This window comes from Bos taurus, chromosome 22, assembly GCF_002263795.3.
Source record: "Bos taurus isolate L1 Dominette 01449 registration number 42190680 breed Hereford chromosome 22, ARS-UCD2.0, whole genome shotgun sequence".
NCBI lineage: Eukaryota > Metazoa > Chordata > Mammalia > Artiodactyla > Bovidae > Bos > Bos taurus.
The window spans coordinates 27,276,767-27,302,302 of record NC_037349.1 but is presented as its reverse complement, the minus strand read 5'-3'; the positions used below and the strand labels follow the sequence as shown (position 1 = coordinate 27,302,302).

The 25,536-nt window shown below is 37.9% G+C and overlaps 1 protein-coding gene across 4 annotated transcripts in view; it reads right to left on the bottom strand.

Moving 5' to 3' along the window:
* The window catches only part of CNTN3 (contactin 3), a 399,434-nt gene that overhangs the window by 116,185 nt on the left and 257,713 nt on the right, over positions 1–25,536 (bottom strand). For all 4 annotated transcript variants that reach the window (XM_024983152.2, XM_059880039.1, XM_059880038.1 and 1 more), the window contains exons 6-11: positions 12,641–12,844; positions 11,089–11,191; positions 10,387–10,571; positions 6,533–6,669; positions 5,283–5,412; positions 2,469–2,619 (exon numbers count right to left, since the gene is read on the bottom strand). In XM_024983152.2, coding sequence (XP_024838920.1) covers positions 2,469–2,619; positions 5,283–5,412; positions 6,533–6,669; positions 10,387–10,571; positions 11,089–11,191; positions 12,641–12,844 — 910 coding nt within the window. The remainder of the gene's footprint in view (positions 1–2,468; positions 2,620–5,282; positions 5,413–6,532; positions 6,670–10,386; positions 10,572–11,088; positions 11,192–12,640; positions 12,845–25,536) is intronic.

Below are 25,536 nucleotides of genomic sequence, written 5' to 3'. Positions count from 1 at the left end.
AACCCGCTAATCTTCTGTCCTCTTTTAAAGTTAAGATTAAAACCTCTGCCTACTATAGGCACTACTGTGAGGACAAGTGTGTTTATTATTGTGCAAAGCATTTAAGTCCTTGGAACATAATTACTATTTAATTTATGTGTACAATTAAAAGTCTTTAAAATGTTTTCAACAACAAAACTGTCACCATTTATACAGAAAGGTTTAACTTGCAGCATTGTAAAAATTAAATGGTTTGTATCTTGACCTGTTTAAACTGGCTTGGACAACTAAATTCGAAATCACTAATTACTTTTTTGTTCCAGAAATCTATTCTGTACTGCCCAGCACTTGGTTAGATTGTGTTTTGTAACCGCTCAGTTCACAATTTTGCCTTGTCATCCTGCTGTGGCTGCCTGAGGCATAAAGTATCGTATAGTCCCCCACAAAGTATCATAGGAATAGCAGATTGTGTTATCCTAACCAACTCACAAAAATAACTTTGGGACAACAATCTAAATGCAGTTCAACCTGGCTGTCTGTCTGCAGTAAGCCTTAGCAGTTTTGGAAAAGTAAATTTACATTTCTTGATCTAAGAACTTGCTTTCTTGTTTCCCTCCATCTCCAAAAAGAATAATTCGGACCCCCTGACTTCAAAGGCTGAGACCACCTCTCAGATTCTGTGTTCTCTATACAAAATATTGCCCTGAAAATGCTTCATGGTTATGCCCTAGCTATGGAATTCACTCTGGCTATGTGACTTTAGGCAAATTATATAATTCCTCTAAGCTTTAGGTTTTTCATTAGTGAAATGGGGATAATAATATGACATAAACTGAGAGCTGCAGAAATATTTAAAGGAAATAAGATGTGTGGCACTCTGTATCAGTTTCCTTTTTTTCCAATTACAAGTTACTATAAACTTGGTGGCCTAAAGCAACACAAATGTATTATATTACAGTTCTGGAGGTCAGAGGTCCAGTATGGGTCACAACAGGCTAAAATCAAGGTGTTGTTAGTGTTGTGCTAGTTTTTGTTGTCATCATTGGTGTTCAATCGATAAGTCATGTCAGACTCTTGCGACCCCACGGACTGCAGCCGGCCAGGCTCCTCTGTTCCTGGGATTTCTGAAGGCAAGAATACTGAAGTGGTTGCCCTTTCCTCCTCCAGGGGATCTCCACTCCCAGCCACTGCCATCCCCGACATATCAAATGAATGTCTTCTGCCTTGGGAGGTGGATTCTTTACCACTGAGCCACTTGGGAAGCCCTGTGTTACTCTGGAAGGTTCTGGAATCATTTTCTACTCTTTCACATTGTTGGAAGAATTCACTTCATTTAAGTTGTGGGACTGATATCCCTATCTCCTTGCTGACTGTCAACTGAGGATTTTCCCATTTGATAGAGGAATCTGGAATTCCTTTGTTCCTTGGCCCCCTCCCACCATCTTCAAAGTCAGCAGTCCCAATTAGGGTCTCCCTCATGCTGGAAATCTCTCTTGCACCTTCCTTCATTATCATACATTTCTTTCAAACACTTCTGCGTCTTCTTCCCCTTTCAAGTGCCCACCTAGAGGATCCAAGATAATCTCCCTATTTTAAGATCAAGTTGTTGGCAACCTTAATTTCACCTTTAACTTTCATTATCTTTTGTCATGTGACATAATATAATCAAATTCTCCAGAAGAAGGACATGGACATGTTTGCGGCCATCAGTCCACTTATCAGAAGCTTTCAGCACAAGGTTCCAAGAGGTAGTAAGTACTCAATCAATTAGAACAATACCCAATACTTATGTTTACTCTCTGCCAGGTTCTGACCTACGTGCTGTATAGATATTTATGGGTTTTATCCACATACCAACCCTCATAATGTGATGTATTTGCTAATCCTATTAATTAACAAATGAGGACTCAAAACACACAAAGAGTAAGTCACTTCCTTGATCTGGTAAAAGAATACAGATTGGAACCCGACAGTCTTGCTCCAAAATCTGTGCTTTAAACTAAGCCCTATTCTGCTTCTTCATTTTAAATGTTATCATAGCAGTCAGGAAATCAAGAGAGCCTTTGCTTAAACTAATACCCATAAAATTACTTCAATATAGGCCAACAAGATTGATATTCATCTAGCATAGGCTGCCATCTTCTATTTTCTTTGCCCTGAGACGTTGGGCCACCTGAGAGAGAGCCTTGGGCCAGGGCCGGCGTTCCTTTGTCATTCCAGTTTTGAGTCTTACCAGTCAAATGTGGAAGAAACTCATTTCTAAAATACTCTATGTTGGAAGAGGTGAGGTAAATCTGTTTTTAGATTTCAAAACCTGATTAGTATCATCTCAAGAGTATTGCGAACAAAAATACTGCTATTATGGTTCCCGAACACCTCACATTTTATTGAAATGCTACTGTTTTTCATTTCATATTGAAAGCCTACTTCAGCATTGCTATGGAAAGCAAGAAGCAGGTAAAGCACCACCTTTATGGGCAATAGAATACCTTTCATTTTCCTGAACAATCACCTCTCCTTTCTTCCAGGAGGAGAGTGCCCTGGGGGAAGCTCTGGGTTTACAATCCAAGTTGACCTCACTGCCCACCTGCACCTGAATCAACTTCTTCATTGGAGTCTTTGAAAAATCTGGAGCAGAAGCTGAAAAAGAGGAAAGAATATGAATTTGATTTTATTTCTTTAAATTCCTATCAATTCCAAAGGTTGACTTTATAATGATTTTTTTAAAGGTTCTTGACAGGTGAGCTATGACTTCTTGATTTGTTTGACTGACTGGGGACCACTTACAAGATGTTTTTGATGCTCAAAAGCTAATTCCTACTATTGTGTTTTATGGCAAGTACTAATTCTTGAGACAGTTACTTTATATGAAAATTTTAAGTTTACCATGAACTTTTAAAATAGCTCAGTCACAAATTTAATAACACTAAAAATACTTATCATAGAATGTTCTTGAAAGTTCCATAAAGATAACAGGGTCAGTCTCTCTCTCGTGACTTCAAAGACACAGTGTATAGCACAGTGCCTGATAGTCAGTAGGTACTCAGCAATGTTTACTGAATAAAGGCTGAGTGCTGAACACTTAGTCTCCTGGATAAACATTATCAAGATCTATCATAAACATTATTAAGATCTATTATAAAATGTTCATGTGGTTAGCTTTAACTTCAAAGTTGGAGAAGTATAACATGCATCATTACACTATGTTACAATATTCAATTAAATAATATGTAGAAAACACGTTTGCTAATAATGCATGGAATGCTGATCTTGAAACAATACCTGAACATTCAAGAGACAATCTATCATTTGAAGAAAAGCATATGTTAATCAGAAAATCATCTTCCTTTTACTGCAAATGTGGAAAAAAGTTAAGAACTCAGTGCATTTCTATAAATATCCAATCTACTTTCCTATGGCATATCCCAATGAATATAATTTATTTTTTAATAACTGGATATCATACAATGAATTATATGATACATATATGTGATTGCAGATAAAGAAGACATGTTATCTTGGAGGTTGCTGGCCTTAAAAATTAAAATTCTAAGAGAATGCTGCTGCTGCTGCTAAGTCGCTTCAGTCGTGTCCGACTCTGTGAGACCCCATAGACAGCAGCCCACCAGGCTCCCCCGTCCCTGGGATTCTCCAGCCAAGAACACTGGAGTGGGCTGCCATTTCCTTCTCCAATGCAGGAAAGTGAAAAGTGTAAGTGAAGTCACTCAGTCGTGTCCAACTCTTAGGAACCTCATGGACTGCAGCCTACCAGGCTCCTCCGTCCATGGGATTTTCCAGGCAAGAGTACTGGAGTGGGGTGCCATTGCCTTCTCTGAGTCTAAGAGAATAATTTTTACTAAAACAAGCCAAAAGTATCTTTATATATTAGTATAATCTCTTTTCAAACATAGGTCATATTTTTTTCCCATTAAAAAACCCCATGCAACACTAGGCAGAGATTCATTTGGTTTAAGATGAATAAACTATGGTTTATAAGACTGATTGAGAGTACAGCAGGCTTCCACTTTAGATATGTGCACATTTCACCTCCTTTCTGTTGTAATACCATATGTCTCTGTCATGGATAACACCAGCCAGATTTTCAGGTGATGATCTGCTGTTCCCAAGCTTTAGTCTTCTTGGTACAGATGAAGTGTTTCTAACTTCCAGGCACCAAGAGACACCTGTTTTCCTTAAACCAGTGTTTTTCCATGAAACACATAACATTTTGGCTATCTTGGGCACTGAAGGACATTAAGCAGTCTCTGTGGTATCTGTCTGCAAGATGCCAGGAGCATATGCAGGCTCCATCCCTTACACTGTGGCAGCCCAAAATGTCTCCAGACATTTCCCACTATTTCCAGGGTGCAAAACCGTCCCTAGTAGGGAAGCACTGAGTTAGATCAATCAGGACTGTGACTTGCACTTAAGCAATTAAGAAAGCTATCCTTCTTTCACTAGATTGATAATGAAAATTGAATGTCCTGGGGATCATCATATGAGACCTGAGAGTGGTGATGATGTTAGAACCCTGAGTCAAATCAAACTGAAATACAAATTCTCTATTTTAATTACAATGAACAATACATTTCCCCACTCCCCTTCTCTTTCCTTCTTCCCACCCTCTTGCTTGCTCTCTTCCCTCCTTCCCTCTTACCCTTCCTTTCTTCCTCCTCTCTTTCTTTCTTATCTATACATATTATGTTATGCTCTGACAATTCCGGTTGGACTTGAAGTCATTTGCACCTTACAGTGTATTTTCTGGACAATGGGCCTAAACATAACATTTCCTTTCTTCTCTTATACCTGAAGTACAAGAGAAACAATTCGTAATTTCAAGTAGTTGAGCCTCGGTTAGTTAAAGCTGTGGTGTGCCCAAAACTTAAACCTTCCAGCAGAGTTATTAAAGACAAGGACAACAACTCCTTTTGGATCAATAAACTATTGATTGGAATTTTGATATTTACTTTTATGGACCAGCAACTGAGAACACCAGAGTCACTTATTCTCCTAAAAGGTACTACTTATTTCACACTATTGGTGCTGGATAAGGATGTTTTAGCTCAACACTCTCTCCCTATTGTTTCTCTACTTCCAACTTTGGGTTTAATTCTGGCCATAATTGTTGCCTTTCCTTAGAAATCATTAAAGTGTACGCCTCGATTAAAAACTCTGCATGATTCTGCTGCAATACTGAAAATGTTATTAGATGTAGGAATCTAATATGAAAGGTAAATATTTCTGCTTCTGGCAAAAATGGAGGATTTAAGAAAAATAAATTAAGATGAGAAAGTTGGTCTTACCCATGACCTTGAGCTCAGCACTAGAATAGACGAGACCATGTTTGTTCTCTGCTATGCACTGGAACATGCCAGAATCGGTCACATTTAGGTTTGATATTGTAAGGGCACCATTTTCTATCTGTATTCTCTCCTAGACAATAATAAAAATGCCTTGCATATAAATGTATATACCATTTTAGATGAAAAATGATAACCACTGAATATTATTTCAATCATGCAAAAGTGTCCTTAATTTCTTCCCTCATAGTATTAGGCAATCTGACCTGAAATTTAAATGATTCCCTTATTTGAAATGCTGAGAGTGACTTAACAGCTAGACATTAAAAATACTAATAAATATACTGCAGTCAAAAAGTATATCAGTCAAATAAATAACAAAGCATAAATGGAAAATATTGCAACTATTTCATTTTTCCCTATGGATAAAGCTGCAGATTTTAAGAAATGTACCAGGTTCCCAACCCATGAACTGGAAAGGTTTTCACCAGTTTTTAAAATCATGCAAATTGAAGACATAATAAATTCTGTGTATTAAAAAGGGTGCTGGAAAACATATATCTATTTAAGATTTGTAGTATTATGAATGGTTATGTGGAAAAATCTAAAGGAACATAAGTGACTTAGTACAATAATTTTTAAAAAGAGCAAAAATTACATGGCTTGAGAAGTGATTGAGAAAATACTCATGTAACAAGGTAAACATATAATTGATACATTTATTTTCCAGAGGCCATCCATGTTATTAAACAGGAAAAATAGAAATTGCATTCTACGAATGATTAAAATAAAGCCTTCTCTAATTTCAAAATGAAAAAAAAACAATAGTGCAGTGGACCAAAGTTTGAACTATGGGGAGTCCACTTATTTCATACTTTTTCATTGAAAACTGCAAATACTACAGGACCTCATAGTCCCTGGTTGGTTGCATCCATGGATCAGGGACACAGGGAACTGATTATAAATTATACAAGAGCTAACACTTGCACTGTTCATAGGTTGACTTTATATCATGAACTAAATTGATAATATAATCTTTCTCCAATGAAATTCAATACTGAAAATATTTCCTCCTTGGAAGACTGGGTACTTGATTTTATCCTTTTTTCCCTTGCACCACTTCTCAGATGAATGTGATAAAAACTCTTCAGATGAATGTGTGCAAACTCACCAGTTTACTCTGGCAGTTGGTACCAGAAAAGGCATTTATACAAAGCGGGAAAAATGTGTATTAACCAGGCACATGACCTTACCTCAAGCACAAGGGCTTCTCCATTTTTCAACCATCGGTAGGAGGGTTTGGGCTTACCACTAGCCCGACATTCCCAGTAAAGACTGTCCTCCACTGCTAATTCTACATCTTTTATGAGTTGAACCCAATGAGGCTTTGCTGCAACGAAAAAAAAAAAAAAAAATTCAAACCACTCCACGATAAAAAACAAATACTTTATCCACATAAATATAAGTGGATATGACTATGGGCAATAATAGACTAATGTAAGCTAATGTAATGTAAGTGGCTAAAACTGTATTTAATTCACTAGGTATTTATTAAGTGGTATGTGAAACATTTATAGATTTGAGAACGGATGTTACAACCTGCCCTTTCCTAAGTCAAATTCATTATGCTTTCTCTGTTTTCAAAATTCTGGGCACTGTATTACGTTCTTCAGATATCAGCAGAAAAATGCAGGTACACAAACTATATAGATTTTCTTGTCCACCTACATTTTTGAATTACGAGCTCACAACTGATGGCAACTTAATATGTGAATGACAGCAGATACCAGTCTTAATTATGCACTAAAAATCAGCATCAATAGAAGAGAAACTTGTACAGCAAAAGAAAAAAAATATTTCCTTCAGGTTAGAAATAACTCTTAATTAAATACAAACCAGTGAACATCTTACGAACCTCTGTGCAAATTAAAATGAAAGCAGGGAAAGATGGATAAATTCATTTAATTTGAATCAAATGATTTTTTATGAAAAAGAAGTAACTCGTGCAACCTTAAATTAGGTATGCAAATCAGTTGCATCAAGTGGATTTATCATTTTTACTTGCATTTTAGAAGACACTTGGGAAGTCCTTTTACAGATGAAAGCAACATACCACTCACAATGAAAGTCACTCAACATTCAAAGTATATGCAGCCAAATCTCAGTCTGTGTTTTCGATCTAAGACTAGGAGGTGAGATTTCTTCCCGATTTCACATTGCATTATACATGTGATATGTACTTCGGGGTTCACATTTGCATCCTCCATATGAAGAAAGATTTTATCTATTGCTATTTAATTTCAACCATGGGAAGATTTGTCTTTCTATTTATATCTCATAAAATTGCCTTTTCTATAAATGAAACTGAAACTATAGCTATTCAGCTTTTAGAGAAAATGTACCCATCGAAGTTTTACCTTATTTTGTCCTTTTATAAAATATAAACAGCTTGCCCAATCTGAAGTATAATTCAGTCCCAGATCACTCCTCTCTACTCTATATTGAAACACACTGTCTTCTTTCAGGAATTAATCAGCCTAGGTGGGATGAGACTACAGTAGACTCACATATGATCCCTTGACTGAGGCTCAAGTTTCTAGCAAAAATTTCCACTGGCTTCTCATACTACTGTTCTCCAAATGGAAAGATAATTTGCTGGACTAAGTGAATCCTAAGACTACAATTGCCGCATAATGTGATTTATCCCCTTATTCCATCATATGAAATTCAAATATTCTACTGGACCATTTTTTACATGAAATATCAGAGCAGATAATCAAGAACTGCAAGGCATTTATTGAATATACTAGACTTCAGACAGAATTTTAAAGTAACTTTCATCAAACTCTCTAATTGATTTCTGATTTCTTTTTTTAAATTGAGATTTTTTTTTTCATTTTATTTTTTGGCTGCACTGCACTGCATATGGTATCTTAATTTTCTGATGAGGGATCAAACCTGTGACCCCTGCAATGAAAGTGCAGAGTCCTAACCACTGGACCACCAGGGAGTTCCCTCTAATTTATTTCTTAGGTACATATAAAAATGGACTAAAGCAACCATCTGCCTCATTTACTAAGTATAGCAGATAATGTTTGTTGTCTATTGTGTATCCATTTTCTCTCTTCTTTATTCCTAAGATGCCCTCATTTTTTATTGAATTATCTTCTCTTCTACAAAATCCAGGGAAACCTGACCATATTTTGTATTCCAAAAAAGGCTCATAAGTTGTTGAAGCCAATTTGTCTTGTTAGTGATTGGTTTAGGAATGAACATGCAGCCAATGAGATCTGAAAAGTGAACTGCAAGATGTTTTAGAGAAAGGAAGCATGCACAAGAACGAATGTGCTGGTCACTGCTGGTAGCCATTCTATGACTGTCAGGGAAGTCAACATGCAGAGAAAGGGAAAAGGTAAGGGCAGAAAGAAACGCCAGAGAAACTGAGCCAGGGCCTGATTATAAGGCGCTTAAATGTCAGCTTAGCTTTGAATGTCTTGCCAAACAAGCAAACAAGGGTTTATTATTGGTGCAGGGCTGCCGTTCCATACAGCTAAAAACATTCCTACTAAAACATTAAGACAGTTGGAATATCTTGTATTTTCCTGTCCTGGTCACTTCTTACCCTGGGTCAGGTACTGGCTGTTTAGAAAGGAGAAAATGAGCTTGGACTTGTTTGTGGTCAACTTAGAGCCATACAAGCGCATGGTTTAGGGGTCCCCAGCACATATCTGTATCATCCTGCCAACATGTAGAACGTGGTGTCTGGGAAACTGCAACTTGGCGCTGTGTATTCTAACCAAATCTTGTAATAAGAAGGGAGAAGTACAACACAGAATGGCTCATGCTATCAATCCACACCTCCGTTTTGTTCCTGGCAGATCCTATAAACTTACAATAAAACAAGTGTCAGTCTAATCAGATGTAATGCACTTGCAAACTTCACGTTCCTTTGAAGAGGCTTTACTTGTCTTTGCAAAATTTTTCCTCTCTGTAATATTTATGTACACTATACAAGTTTGCATTGCAAATTATTTCAATTTTCAGTTTTTAAAATAAATAGAATATATTGTCATTTGCCGTTCACAAAAGTGATCAATTCTCATTCGTTTTACAATGTTTTTAATGGTTAAACTGCAAAAATACATTCACTGAGTTTACATCTTCACATATTTTATAGTACATTTTATAAAATGTTTTATTTCTAGTTTCTAAATCATACTTTCATAAAAATACTTAATATTATTTTTCTTAATAAAAGTGATTTGAAAAGAAGTTTGGGCAAAAAAGATAATCTAATTTTCCTAAGACCCTGATGCTGGGAGATTGAAGGCAGGAGGAGAAGAGGACGAGAGAGGATGAGATGGTTGGATGGTATCACCCACTCAATGGGTATGAGTCTGAGTGAACTCTGGGAGTTGGTGATGGACAGGGAGGCCTGGCGTGCTGCGATTCATGGGGTCACAAAGGGTCGGACACAACTGAGTGACTGAACTGAAATGAATTTTCCTAAAAACAGACTCTAAACAAAGGTAATTGTATTAACCTTTCTTACCCAAATTTAACAGTACATAAAATAAATGTGACTACAAATTAAAGGCGGCAAACATGGTACATTTTTATTATTGGAAAGCATAGAATAACACTGAAGAGGTCAAGCGAGCCTGAGTTTATGTGGTTGGACTAATGCAGTAATTTCAGGTTTTCCAAGTAGACAGTTTCTTTCTGCTTAGTAAAGATCACAGAGAAAGATATAAAATCCCATTTTCTAGAGGTAATAGCAGACAGAAAGGAGATCTCTCCTTGATTCGGTTAAGTGAGTAAATTGCTATTCTTAACCCCCCCCCGCAAAAAGTGAATATTTCATTATCATATAAATCAGTTTAAAATGCAGTAAGAATATATTACGTCTCCAACTTCATTGCAAAATTTTCTTTCTTTTTAATTCCTTTTATGATAAATATTTATCCTCATTTAACAAAGTATAGAACAGGACAAGCTGGACATTGGGATTCTGCTAAAATCTCCTACCCAGCCTCCAATCCAAATACCAATAATTTATAGAGAGAGCAAAAGGTAAAAATCCAATATGCCAAAAGTGAAGGCTTACCATAGTAAGTGAGACGCCCCCTGGCAACATTTTTCCCTCGTGAATTCTCAGCAATGCATTCGTAGGAACCTGAATCTTCTTGTTGGAAGTTGGGAATTTCAAGCACACCACTGAACTTCCTTAACTTAATTTTACTGGAAAAAGGCAGTCCATCACTTCTTCTCCAATTAATCTGAGGTACAGGACTATGAAGAAATTTATCAAGTTATTTGCTATTGTAAGCGATGTCTGGAAGCCTTTTAGGCTTGACAAAATAAAACTTTTGTTAGGATAGAATAAAAATGGTACAGATTTTTCAAATGCAGAAACAGTCAGCTGTCAATTACTAAACCTGCACATGCAAAGATTTATCTCTTTAACTTGATATTTTAATAAAATAAACTGTGCATTTTCTCGAGTTAATTAATAATTTAGAGAAAATGCATACCCACAGTATTATAATACAACAAATGAACAAGCAAAAGAAAAATAACACCAATTTAGTTTATGAAATTAGGCAGGCACAGTCATTTACTGCAAATTGCCTTTAAAATCTCAAACTAAATTATATATGTGAATTTCTCCTCTATTTTAATTTTCCTTTACTTCTAAATGAAAGAAATTTTTAGAAAGTAAGGAAAAGAAGAGTCTGTCTAAAGCTATCTTGATCTCTCACAGCAACCAAATGTTTCCGCATATCGGTGTAAATGTTATAAAACTTACTTTCCAAGGGCAAAACATTCCAATTTCACAGTTGAACCTTTAGCTGCTGGAAGAGTTTCTGGAAACTGAACTTCTATTTTCGGCTCATATTCACCCATCACACCTGTAAATGCACAATACAAAGTTAATGGTTTCAATCTTTCCTTTCGGAATTCTCCCATTTTTCTTAAATAAATTTTTTTTTGCTCTATTTTGAAGTACTTCTTCCTAATGACTTAAATTACTGACTTGCCATCTAGTAGGTACTTTTAGAAGCAGTGTTACCTTGGTCCAAATATGCAATATCATTAAATATGTGGAAACTTTGGATTCCATGATTCATAAGTTACAGCTTACAGAGGAATTTCAAGAAAACAACTAGACCTTTTTTACATTATATAAAATGGGAGGCTTTTTTATTCTGTATTCAATTTGGAAATTTCTAGTCAAACTTCAATATACAATATATAATGACTTCTTAAAATTTCCTAAAGAGCAAAAATTATGGGAGGAAATTTACTTAATGGTACCCTGGTAGCATAGACACAACCTTAAACTTATCAAATAGCTCCCTGAAGTCAAGAAACGGTAATGTAATAAACAAGAACGGTCAAATTCAATTACACTTGACTGGAAAGAAGTACTTAGATACTTCGTGTTCATGGCATTGTGCTGTATCAGATATTGTTTTGTGTAACTGGGACAGGACCCAGGCTTATAAATCTGCTTTGCAGTTCATGGGCTCCCTTGAAACAGTCACTGAGGGGCTAAAGAAACATGTTTTCCTTTTTCCCCCTCCAGTTTTAGTGAGGTATGACTGACAAATAAAAACTGCATAATGTCATTTTTTAGGGTGTACAATGTGATGAGTTCATACATATATACATTGTGAAATAATTACACCAGGCAAGTCAACATATTTAACACCTCACATATTTACTATTTTCAATTTTTTAAAATAATTTTTTTTTTCTCTAGTGAGAACACTTAAGATCTACTCTCTCAGCCAATTTCAAGTTTGCAACACGGCATTACTATAATCGCTATGGTGGTAGGGGTAGGGGAAATGAGGTGATGTTGGTCAGAGTGTACAAACTTTCAATTATAAGATGAATAAATTCTAGGGATCTAATGTACAATTTTTTCTTTGATTTTATTTATAGATGCTTTTTAACCTAAAACAAAATATCTAGAACTTTAATAATGTCAGGCTGGCAAAAGTCAAGACGGGTGACGTCATGAGAATGCAAGGTGACCCCCAGGCTTGAAGGGTTCATATTTGGTTTAAAGGCATAGTGCCACCATCTTGAGATTCTTTAAAACATTTTAACAAGCAGTTCCTCATCTTTACTCAGTATTGGTCCCTGCAAATTAGGAAGTCAGTTCTGAGTAAGAATTACTTTACAGGGACTTATAGTTGATGGAATCATTTTAGCCACTGTACTCATAAATATTTTTTGTTCTGGAAAAAAAAATAATTCTACAGGATACACTTTTCATTTCTCCTAATTTGTTTTGTCTAGTATTCACAACAGCATTTCCACTTAGAATTGCCCCTTGAAATATTTCCTACCGTCAGAACGAAGCACCAAAGGAGTTGGGGAACCCAGCACTCTGGCATTTGTCACTGTACTAGTCACCACACACGTATAATTGCCCACGTCCGATGGTTCCACTTTGGCTATGTAGAGGTGGCCTGTCTCTTGAGAGACAAATCTCCGACTATCTTCTTCGACAAATGATGGATATTCATTGAAGATCCAAGCATATGACAGTTCTAGTAAAATTTTTAAAGAAAAGAAATTCTATCTTGAAGGAAAAATTTCTACAATATATTAAAAATATCTGAAATCACCTTTACTGCAAAGCAACACTTAGGGTTTTCTTGCAGGTCATGGAGAGAAACCATTACGTGACATGATGCTGTTTACTCTGCGTTCTACGGAGGTCACTGTCGATCCGCATTCTTGTGGGAGCAATATTATCACTGTTATCACTACTCTAGACACCTCCTAACCAGTTTCTTTGGCTTGTCTTGCTCCCTTTTAATTTGTGTCTCCACACTACATGCTCTATGATCTCTCAAAATTATCAATCTCATCATGCCACCTCCTGCTATAACACTTTCGGCAATTACTCGGTACTCTTTGGAATAATGAAAAATTGCTTAACTTGAAAATGAGACCATGCATGATTAAGCCCCTACTTATTGCCTTAGAAACTGAGAAGCCTACTACTGTCTCTTGTTTGTGGGTCTTTATATATGCTGCTCTCAGAGGCTGTACTGTCCTTTTGCTCTGTTCAAGGCTTTCCTCCCCTTTCAACACCAAAGCTCATTCTGTCGAAATAACTTATAAAGTTATATTTTTCAAAGATTGGTTCCAATATCATGAATCACCTACTCAGAAAAGTCTTCCTTATCTCTCATTCTCTGAGTAAGTGCTTTTATACAGAGCAACTCTATGCTGATATTACTTAAATTACTTGTCACTTTTATATAACGATCTATTTACTTATCTGTCTTCCCACCACTTGGTAAACAAAAAGAGATGTCAATTTTTATCCTGCTTGCCTTCCTCTTCTAAATTAGCAAATGGAAACATCCAAAAACGTCTAACTGCCCTCGATAAATATTTATTGAGTTAATTAAGATAAAATTATGTTACTAATGTCCAAATCAAGTCCAACATTAGAGTTTTCCTGAACTTTGGGAACAAGGCAAACAAACTCTCCCTTTTAAAGGAACTGTTGTTCTCCTCCTCTGTGATAATAAGGGCTAAATATTAGGTTGCTTTGCTCTAGATGCTCATATTTTTCAGAAGCAAGTCATTATGTAATATAGTTATTGTAGTTGGCCTATTTAATTTTTTCTTTCTGTGGCTGTATTTTCTTTTACAATTTTACTAACCTTGTAGCACTGGTTCATACTGTAATGCTTTTCCAAAAGCATCTTCAAAAACCAGATGCAATAAAAATCAATTTTAATGAATAACAAACTCAAAGAAATATATTTAAGGCACAATTCCAAAGGTGTAGGGTCTTTCTACTTGTTAGAGGGAGACAATTAGTCATTACACAAATAACAGTGACACAGTGTCACTGGGTGAGAGTTACTGTGGGTTTCAGAGGAAGGAGAGATGACATTCTTATAACTGAAGAACGGGTCTTAAAAAACAGGAGAACATTCTGACACGAAGGGATAAAAGTGCTCCTGACGGAGGGAAAAGAGCATGTAAAAGGGGAACTGGGTGAAGAGCAAGCACCTGGTAAAAATGAAAAATGACTGTCTCTCTTCTACCTTCAAAGCAGCTGGGAATGCTGGATGATTCTAAAGCTTAGCAAGTCAATGTCATACTGTGCAGATGTTCAGAAACATTGATCTGTAATCCTGAACTGAGCTTTACATCGGGCTATCATATCAGCAGAGTGTTTCATGAAATTCTACTCAGTCATGTGATTTGTTTGTTAAATTGTATGAAAACAAAAATGTATCTCCAACATCCACTCCACAGTTGGTCTCCTGCCTATCCTGATGGTGCTTTCTCTTGCACTAGTACTAAATAAACTACAGAGCTGAAGAATGTTGTAGGCTCCCCTAAATGGCTCAGTGGGTAAAGAATCCACTGCAATGCAGGAGATCTGGTTTCAGTCTCTGGGTTGGGAAGATCCCCTGGAGAAGGGAATGGGAACCCACTCCAGTATTCTTGCCTGGAGAATCCCATGGACAGAGGAGCCTGGCAGGCTACAGACCATGGGGGCTCAAAGAGTCAGGACATGACAGAATGACTAATCCGGCTTTCTTTGTTTTAAAGAAAGCAAAGCAAAGCAATCTTATTCTGCTTTTTGAAATGTTTTATTCATGAAATTGATATGATTGTACCTCTCTCTTTAATCCAGGGAGAGTAAAACTTCTGCTGCTCCCTGACAGAACAGGCTGCTTCCAGCTAACGAAGTTCCCCTAGGGTGTTAATGCTGCCATTCCTGCAGGATTCCTCACAAGGGCAACTAACGCTTGCGGACTCCACCAGAATGGCCACGGTGTTTTCAGAACTGTGCTCTGGCATTCTGCCTGCCCAAGTTTTCCTCCCCTATCTTTGTTCAAAGCTTTCAGAGCTGAATCTCAGTCTGAATCTCCCTTGACCCATTGCTGCTCCCTTCCTCCTTATCCTTCACAGGCACTTTTTCTGTTTTGTTTGCTTGTTTATGTGTGTGTTTTTAATGTCTGATTCTCTGATCCTGTCTTGTAGTCTGTCTCTTAGGAAACCTGAACTCACACGATGTTGCTGAAATTGAGCAACACACTATCTTCCTTCACTGAGGGATATTTAAAAACTGCCTCTCCCTTCAGACCTGGAGGAAACATTGCCTTTCACTCACTTTCTTTCAGGCAACTGCCCCTCTCTACAACTTCCATCAAGAGAGTCCTGCCCCTCATCCCCCAAGCTCTTCAAATTTACAAATTGATCTTTGGTTTATTCTTAGTGGCTCAGCTGGGAAAGAATCCACCTGCAATGTGGGAGACTGGGTTCAATTCCTGGGTTGGGAAGATCCCCTGGAGAAGGGAAAGGATACCCACTTCAGTACTCTGGCCTGGAGAATTCCAAGGAGAGTATAGTCCATGGGGTTGCAAAGAGTCTGACACAACTGAGTGACTTTCTCTCTCACTTTTTCACTTTTATTCTTAGTACCTGTCCTCTAGAGAAGCCCAGACAAATCAGCATCCCAGAGTCAGTGTAAGCCTATCTTGATACCTAACTCATGCCCCTTCAAAGAAGAAAAATTTCCACCATTTATGCAATCTTTCTGGGCTTAGTTACTGATTTCTTGTTCAGTCACTAAGCTGTGTCCAATTCTTTGCAACCCCATGGACTGCATAATGCCAGGCTCCTCTGTCCTCCACTGTCTCCCTGAGTTTGCTCAGATTCATGTCCACTGATGCTATCTAACCATCTCATCCCATGCTGCCCCCTTTTCCATTTGCCTTCAATCTTTCCCAGAATCAGGGTCTGTTCCAATGAGTCAGCTCTTCACACCAGGTGGCCAAAGTACTGGAGTTTCAGCTTTAGCAACAGTCCTTCAGAAGTAATGAATATTCAGGGTTGATTTCCTTTAGAAATGACTGGTTTGATCCCCCTGCTGTAGAAGGGACTCTAGAGTCTTCTCCAGCACCACAGTTTGAAAGCATTGATTCTCTGGCTCTCAGCCTTCTTTATGGTCTGATTCTCACACATGTATGTGATTACTAGAAAAACTATAGCTTTGATTATACGGATCTTTTTTTGCTGTTGTTGTTGGCAACCGATACCTCAGGTTTTTAATACACTGTCTAACTTTGTCATAGCTTTCCTTCCAAGGAGCAAGTGTCTTTTAATTTCATGGCTGCAGTCACTGTCCGCAATGATTTTGGAGCACAAGGAAATAAAACCGGTCACTGCTTCCACTTTTCTCCTTCTAGTTTCCATAAAGTGATAGGACCAGATGCCATGATCTTAGTTTTTTGAGTGTTGAGTTTTAAGCCAGCTTTTTCACTCTCATCTTTCACTTTCATCAAGAGGCTCGTTAGCTCCTTTTCACTTTCTGCTGTTAGAACGGTATTATCTGCATATTTGTGGTTGTTGATGTTTCTCCAAGAAATCTTGATTCCAGCTTGTGGTTCATCAAGCCTGGCATTTCACATGATGTACTCTACATATAAGTTAAATAGGCAGGATGACAACATATAGCCGTGATGTACTGCTTTCCCAATTTGGAACCAGTCTGCTGTTCCATGTCCGGTTCTAACTGTTCCTTCTTGACCTGCATGCAGGTTTCTAAGGAGACAGGTAATGTGGTCTGGTGCTCCCATCTCTTTAAGAATTTTCCACAATTTTATTGTGATACACACAGTCAAAGGCTTTAGCATAGTCAATGAAGCAAAGTAGATGTTTTTCTGGAATCTTCTTGCTTTTTTGATGATCCAATGGATGTTGGTTCCTCTGCCTCTTTGAAACACAGCTTGTACACTGGAATTTCTTGGTTCACACTCTGTGGAAGCCTAGCTTGAAGGCTTTTGAGTATAACCTTGCCAGCATGTGGAATGAGTGCAATTGTATGGTAGTCTGAACACTCTCTGGCATTGCTTTCTTTGGGATTGGAATGAAAACTGACTTTTTCCAGTCCTGTGGCCACTGCTGAGTTTTCCAAACTTTCTTACATATGAGTGCAACAGTTCATGGTTCACCTACTGTTCAAGCCTGGCTTGGAGAATTTTGAGCATTATTTTGCTAGCATGTGAGATTAGTGCAATTGTGCGGTAGCTCTAGCATTCTTTGGCATTGCCTTTCTTTGGGATTAGAATGAAAACTGACCTTTTCCAGTCCTGTGGCCACTGCTGAGTTTTCCAGATTTGCTGGCATATTGAGTGCAGCACTTTAACAGCATCATCTTTTAGGATTTTAAGTAGCTCAGCTGGAATTACATCCCCTCCACTAGCTATGTTTGTAGAAATGTTTCCTAAGGCCCACTTGACTTCACACTCCAGGATGTCTGGCTCTAGGTGAGTGACCAAACCATCTTGGTTATCTGGGTCATTAATACCTTTCTTGTATAGTTCTTCTGTGTATTCTTGCCTAGTTTTCTTAATCCCTTCTGCTTCTGTTAGGTCCTTGCAATTTCTGTCTTTTATTGTGCCCACCCTTGCATGAAATATTTCCTTGATATCTCCAATGTTCCTGATGAAATTTCTATAGTCTTTCCCATTCTATTGCTTTCCTCTATTTCTCTGCATTGTTCATTGAAGAAGGCCTTCTTGTCTCGCCTTGCTATTCTCTGTAACTCTGCATTCAGCTGCATATATCATTCCCTTTCTCCCTTGCTTTGCACTTCTCTCCTTTCCTCATCTATTTGTAAAACCTCCTCAGACAACCACTTCACCTTCTTGCAGTTCTTTTTCTTTGGGATGGTTTTGGTCACCATCTCCTGTACAATATTACAAACCTTCGCTCATAGTTCTTCAGGAACTCTGTCTCCCAGATCTAATCCATTGATTCTATTCTTCATCTCCACCATATAATCATAAGGGATTTGATTTAGGTCATATGTGAATGGCCTAGTGGTTTTCCCTACTTTCTTCAATTTAAGCCTGAATTTTGCAATAAGAAGCTCAGGATCTGAGCCACCAGCAGCTCCAGGTCTTGTTTTTACTGACTGTATAGAGTATCTCCATCTTTGGCTGCAAAGAACATAATCAATCTGATTTTGGTAGCCTTAAACCACTGTACAATAACCCACCTATTGGAATATGATATAACCAGAATAATACAGTGGTTTTCCTCCACTGCTTCCTCCAAAGACATCCTCAGAAAATCAAGAGGGATAAAAAAAAATCTAACAACACAAAATACTAACTCTAAGGTTTTGAGCTGGAATAAGCAGAGGAAATAGGAAAATCAGAAAGAAATACCACTGTGGAGATGGGAAAAAGGTTGTCCTGAAAAAAGATTTTGAGACACTAGGAAGATAACTTAGAAGCAAATGCCTAACACATGGGCAGAAACCTGGCAAACAAAAGTTTAAAAGAGAGCCCGGGCTTAATAACGGTAGACAAAATAGTATACATTCTTTGAGTTTACATACTTTTACTTTAGAACATGTCTACATCCTAATTCCTAAATTCTGATTATGCTAGCTGGTAGGGCAGGAGGGACTTTGAAGATGTTAATACATTGAGGGTGTTGCAATGGGACAATTATTCCAGATTATCTGGGTGGGCCCGCTGTCACCTCAAGGGTCCTTATAAGAGTGAAGCAGGAGGGTCAGAGTCATTGAAAGGATGTGTGATGTCAGAGGCAGAAGTTGTAGTCAGAGAAAGATTACTTCAAGATGCTAAATTTGGGGTTTGAAAATGAAGAAAGGGACCACAAGTCCAGGAATGCAATGACTTCTAGAAGCAGGAAAAGGCAAGAAGTCAGATTTTTCCTTTGGACCTCTGGAAGGAAAGCACATCTGCCAACATCTTGACTTTTAGTCAAATGAAACTGGTTTTGGACTTTGGACCTTCAGAACTAAGAAAGAAGAAATGTGTGTGTTTTAAGCCACTAAATTCATGGTGATTTCATTACAGCAGCATTAGGGGAAATAATACAAACAACAAAGGAAGTCTGCAGATGTGATCAAGTTGAGACTCTTAGATGGATCTGGAATTATGAAATGTAATCCCAAACGTCCTAAGGAACAAAATGGGGAGACAGGAGGGTCAGAACTGCAACCAGGAAAGCAGAGAACAGAGTTATGGGATTGCTGTCTGAGACCAAGAGCCAACAAATGTGGGTAGCCTTAGAAACTGCAGAAGCAAGTGAACGTAGCCCTTTATTTTAGCCCAGTGAGACCTGTGTTGGACTTGAAGGACAGAAGAATATAGCACCTCAAAATATGCCTGTTTGGCATAAGGATCACTTTAAGTTGGTTATTTTTAAGAAGGAGTACTTAGGGAAAGCTCTGAAAACTGAGTAGAAATTATCATTTTGTAAGAGATGTTTACATTTATAAGGGGAATCTCTGTGTACCAGGAAAAAAAGGATGACTAAGCTCTAATCAATGTGGAATTTAAGAATTGAAATCTATATAACTGTCTTCATCTTGCTGACCATACTTTTCCTAACCACCTCCTATAACAGCTGTCCTCCTCCCCGACCACATTTTTTTCTGTCTTTTATCTGGAAATGTTTGTTAAGGTGGTGACTCTGGCCATTACAGGGAGTTATTCATTTTTCTTGGGTCTCTTCAATGTACATATGAGACATATGCATGTATACTCAGTCGTGTCTGACTTTTTGAAACGTATGGACTGTAGCTCAGCAGGCTCGTCTGTCCATGGAATTTTTTCAGCAAGAATACTGGAGTGGGTTGCCATTTCCTTCTCCAGGGCATCTTCCCGACCCAGGGATCTAACCTATGTCTCCTGCATCGGCATGCGGATTCTTTACCACTAGCACCACCTGGGCTATCATATTTAGCGTGTTCATATATAATATATATGTTTTATATTCAAATTCTGCTTGCTTTTCTTCTGTTCATTTGTCTCTTATTATGGGTGGGGGGTGTCTAAGCCAAGAGACTAGAAGGCTAGAAGGAAAACTATTTTTCCTCCTCCACAGGTTTCTGACTTGCAGCACTGTGAGATAATAAATTTGTGACGTTTTGAGCTATGAAATTTGTGATAATTCCTAACAGTGGCAACAGAAAACTAATACAAATGATGATGACAGTTCCAATGAAGTGGTCACTATATGTTAGGCACACTAAATGCTACAGATACAATTTTCAAAGAAAAGCAAACAACCAGGGACAAAGAGTGGAGAAAGCATACCCGGCTAATGACTAAAGAAGAATTAGCTTTTACACAATCTATTTATAAGATCAATACAAGTAGGGAGGGGTAATTCCAAAAGAGATATTAAGCTACAATGAAATCACAAGGCAAATGAATTAGTGAGTGTTCTATATAAAGATTCAGATCCTCAAAGATTTATGGAAAGAAATCAAACCTATAGTTATAGTATATACTGTTCATGAGTGGTACACAGAATTTTCTAGCACCAACCTTCCTTTCTTTACAGACTTTCTCATTGAAATGGAATGAAATATAACTTTTCTGTCTTACAGTGAAGAGAAAGAAGATCTGCACTATTTCATTTATTGACTGCATGTCTATGTTAAAATATATACGGTGCCACTCTGATTAAAAATGTTAGAAAATTATGCGATTCACTGTATTCTGAAAAAAGAAAAAAAATACCTGGCATAATACTATCAGAGTTTTATTCATCACAAAAATCTGCATTTGCAATAAATGTTAATTGCATACTGCAAAGTAAAATGTATATCAAATCAGCATTCTTTGGAGACTTTTCAACATCATTTTATGCATGATGATAAATACAAAGCTATAATAAAAATGATAATTTTATATACTCAAACAAGCTAGGCTTTATGAAACCTTTCCCAACCTCTTGTATAAATCACAAGCACATTATGCCAAAACTTCTTGGCCGCTGGGCTTTCTATTAACAATGTTACATGAATATTGGGAATGAGAAATATTTCTTATTAGAGAACAAAGAGGTTTTACCTATCGAAGCCATAAATTAACAAAATGCAGTACTGAACCTCAGCTTTCTAAAAAGTAATACTTGATGAATGACATCATTCCTCCAATCACCTGCCTTCCTGAGTCACTTAAGCGTAAGGCCAGTCAACTTAACATGAAATATGTCACCTCAGTGTTTACCTGGAGATACATTAATACGCATATTACTGATATTTAAGGGTTTATTTCAGGTTCCATTATAAAATTCTATTATGAGGGATATCCAATCCTTTGTATAGGCATTTTCTAGAAGAAATTCTGTCAAACAGAATTGCAGTTGAGCAAATCTGTGCAAGTAACAGGCGATTTTCTGTGGTGCCAAGTGGAAAGTGTGACCTACTTTAAAATAAGACATATTTAAAAGGGTCTGAGAGCTTGCTTGATGTCACTCAAGATTTTTAACACTGATTCATACAGTTGAGAAGAAAATTTTGCTAGTTTACACATGACACCACAACGACAGAGGATCTAGAACAAATAACATATACAAAAACTAAAGCAATGGTAGACAATTGAAACTTTGAGTTTCAAAGAAGGATCGAGGATTAGGATAGAAAAGTCTGCACCCTGAAGCAGAAGACATCTACGGCCACTTCTAACATTCCAATGTCTTGTCTTTCAAAAGTTGTTTTGTAATAACTTTTGGTGACAATATTACCTATGCAGGTTTCCAATGCGTTCTGATTTACAGGCTTACAGGCTTGGCTTGCGAAGGTCCTAGGGTTAGAACAACGATCGGGGAGGGAAAACACTAAAGGTGACCTTCTTTTCTCCTTTCATACCAGGTGGCCACAGGTCAGCAAGAAACACCCAGGAGGTCAAACCCAGACTGCTACCTGCTTTGTAAACTACATCTTTCGGAACGTACTCACACCTCCTCAATCGTTGTGCGAGGGCCACTTTCGGGCTGTGAGAGCAGAGTGAGTAGCTGACACAAAGACTATATGGCTCGTGAAGCTTCAAAGATTTAGCTGATCTTTTTTTTTTTTTTTTTTTAATTTGTTGGCTCTTGTTTTAGGTTAATATTACCTCTAGACCAAATTTATGAGTTTGATGACCTCTTAGTTGCCTTATTTATTTTTACTCCTCCCTTCTTTATAGGGCTGTCATGTTTTCTTCTTTAGTGGAAAAAAAAAAAAAAAATCATGGAGCTCATGCTAGCCCGTTAGCCCCCTGTACTTCACTTTCTTTGTTTCTCTCTCTTGCTTTAGTCAGTACCATGAGGAAGCATATACCAGCCATTCTATTGTGTAATAACTTCCAAGAAATAATGTAGTTCTGTGACCACTACTTTTGACTCTACTATTTTCTTTTAGGAACAGGGAGTATTTTCAGTGGGTACCTGCATCTTCCATCACATTCTGACTTGACTAGGCATTGCCATCCTTGTCTTTATTTTTATTGCTTCTGCTAGGGAAGCCATGAAATTAAAAGACACTCCTTGGAAGGAAAGTTATGACCAACCTAGATAGCATACTGAAAGGCAGAGACATCATTACTTTGCCAACAAAGGTCCGTCTAGTCAAGGCTATGGTTTTTCCTGTGGTCATGTATGGATGTGAGAGTTGGACTGTGAAGAAAGCTGAGCACCGAAGAATTGATGCTTTTGAACTGTGGTGTTGGAGAAGACTCTTGAGAATCCCTTGGACTGCAAGGAGATCCAATCAGTCCATTTTGAAGGAGATCAGCCCTGGGGTTTCTTTGGAAGGAATGATGCTAAAGCTGAAACTCCAGTACTTTGGCCACCTCATGAGAAGAACTGACTCATTGGAAAAGACTCTGATGCTGGGGGGGATTGGGGGCAGGAGGAGAAGGGGATGACAGAGGATGAGATGGCTGGATGGCCTCACCGACTTGATGGACATGAGTCTGAGTGAACTCCAGGAGTTGGTGATAGACAGGGAATCCTGGCGTGCTGCGATTCATGGGGTCGCAAAGAGTCGGACACGACTGAGCGACTGAACTGAACTGAGGGAAGCTCATCTCCTAACAAATGCCTTCTGGGTATCATGGCTGCTAAAATTGATTTGGTGCCAAAGTGACACTCTTTCCTCCATATTTGTTGAGGCAGAAATGTGCACTGCCCTCTCTAGAGGCTATTTTTTTATTTTTGTTTCTATATACACCTGTGTGCCTAGGTGCTCAGTGACAGCTGGCTCTTTGCGACCCCGTGGACTTCAGTCCTTCAGGCTCCTCTGTCCATGGACTTCACCAGGCAAGAAGACTGGAGTGAGTGGTCATTCTCTTCTCCAGAGTTTCTTCCTGACCCAGAGAATGAACTCGGGTCTCCTGCACTGTAGGTAGATTCTTTGCTATCTGAGCCACCAGGGAAGCCTGCTTCCATGTATGCATTCTTCCTCTTTCTCAAGAACATTTATTTATTTATTTTTCCAATTAACCTCCTCTCTCTCATCCTTAGTTCAAGTTATTCTGGTGAGACTGTCTCCTTGCTACAAGGCAATCTCAAGAGGAAATACAAGTGGGAGTCCACTGCAGTGACATTCAATACTTAATGCCCAGAAATGATCTGGGGTAAAAGTGGAGACAGATTTAGAGATGGATTTGCAAAAACACTGGCAAGGTATTTACTGACATACCTCCTTTGCAAGGGTGCTAAAGAAAAAGGATATTGCTACAGCAAGTGGTTCAGACTTTCATAGAAGATGAGATCTAACAAGGACAGGATGGAGTCATCATGATGCTTTATGAGGATATGACAAGACTTCTCATGCCACAGACCCAATCAGCAGTTACTCATCCCCCAGCTTGTATGAGAATTGCTGGTATTACAATGACACTCAGGAAGAGAGCCACAAAATGGTAGTTAGAAGTTAAGAAAAAAGAGACTTTGGGGAATATAATTCATTTCTTCTTGACTTCCTCATCTTTATTATAAAAATGTACCTTTTCAAAGAGTGTAGATATCCTGAAAATGTTAAAAAGTGATTTTATGATTAGCTCAAATGCTACAACATTGGAAGTTTCATTGCCATGACTTGCTTGTGCAGCTAAAAGAAAATGCTTTGTAACGAACACGTTTTTGTACACTGCTACACTTGACATGGGCTTCCCAGGTGGTGCTGGTGGTCAAGAACCCAGGTGGTGCTGGTGGTCAAGAACCCCTGCTGCCAGTGCAGGAGACATAAGAGACAAGATTCAGTCCCTAGGTCGGGAAGATCCCCTGGAGGAGGGCATGGCAACCCACTCCAGTATTCTCGCCTGGAGACTACCATGGACAGAGGAGCCAGGTGGGCTACAGTCCATGGGGTCACAACGAATCAGACACAACTGAAGCAACTTAGCATGCACGCACACACACACGCTTGACATATTGTGCATTTGGTGCACAGATCTTAAATATATGCCATATCCTTTTTTCCAGGTTTGCACTTGCTTCATCACTTACACTGAATAATGGATATTTTTAATGACTTCAGTGACAGTAAATAACATTTTCTTTTTAAGTGCAGCCCAAGAGAAGGTAAAGAGTCCTACAGCTCATGGGAGTGCTAATTGGAGCCAATTATAATTTGATTGACCTGCCTTGCTTATTAAAATGATATGCAAAATTTACACTGCCTTGCAAAATGGAAACTGTCTTTAGTACAAGCTATCTATGGGAAGGCTGCCTTTTAATGAATCTAAAGGTGGTGTTTTGGGGCTGTAATTCCCACATCAAACCTCAGAAGCTAATTCCAGACAGGGATTTCATGGGATTGCAAATGATACAAAAGAAGTCTATGGAGGAGGAAAATGTGCAATAAAATAAATGAAATAATTAAGGGCTAGTTAATAAAGAAGCAGCATCACAATAACTCTGTCCATTCCTCATCAAGTCTCATTTTCTTTTATGAAAATTAAAATGATTTTCTTAAGGAATGTGTTGAGGACTTGATATTTCTCTTCTTACCATGTAGGTGATTTTTTAAGCAGAATGTTCATTCTCACTGTTAAATAGAAATCAGGTTATTAGTAGGAGATGAAGTCATTCTGCCAAATCACAAGGGTCGTCGTACAGAAGACAAAAAATGAGTTCTTAGGAAGGTAAAGACATTAATGTTTCTCTCTCTCTTTCTCACACACACACACACACAGTACAACTACTTACCATTAGTAACATATCAAACTGTTCATCAAAATAGGGTTGAATACCATTTAAAAAAACTTATTTTAAAATGGATCTTCACCCTTCCTGGTCTAGCTTTTCTGAATGACAGATTTTAAAAAGTAGTGGCTCCATGATAAATTATACTACTAAAATAATTCTAAGTCATCTCATTAAAAAATAAATGAAAATCAAATGAATCCAAATCAAATAAATATTTGATTATGGCAGGATGTGC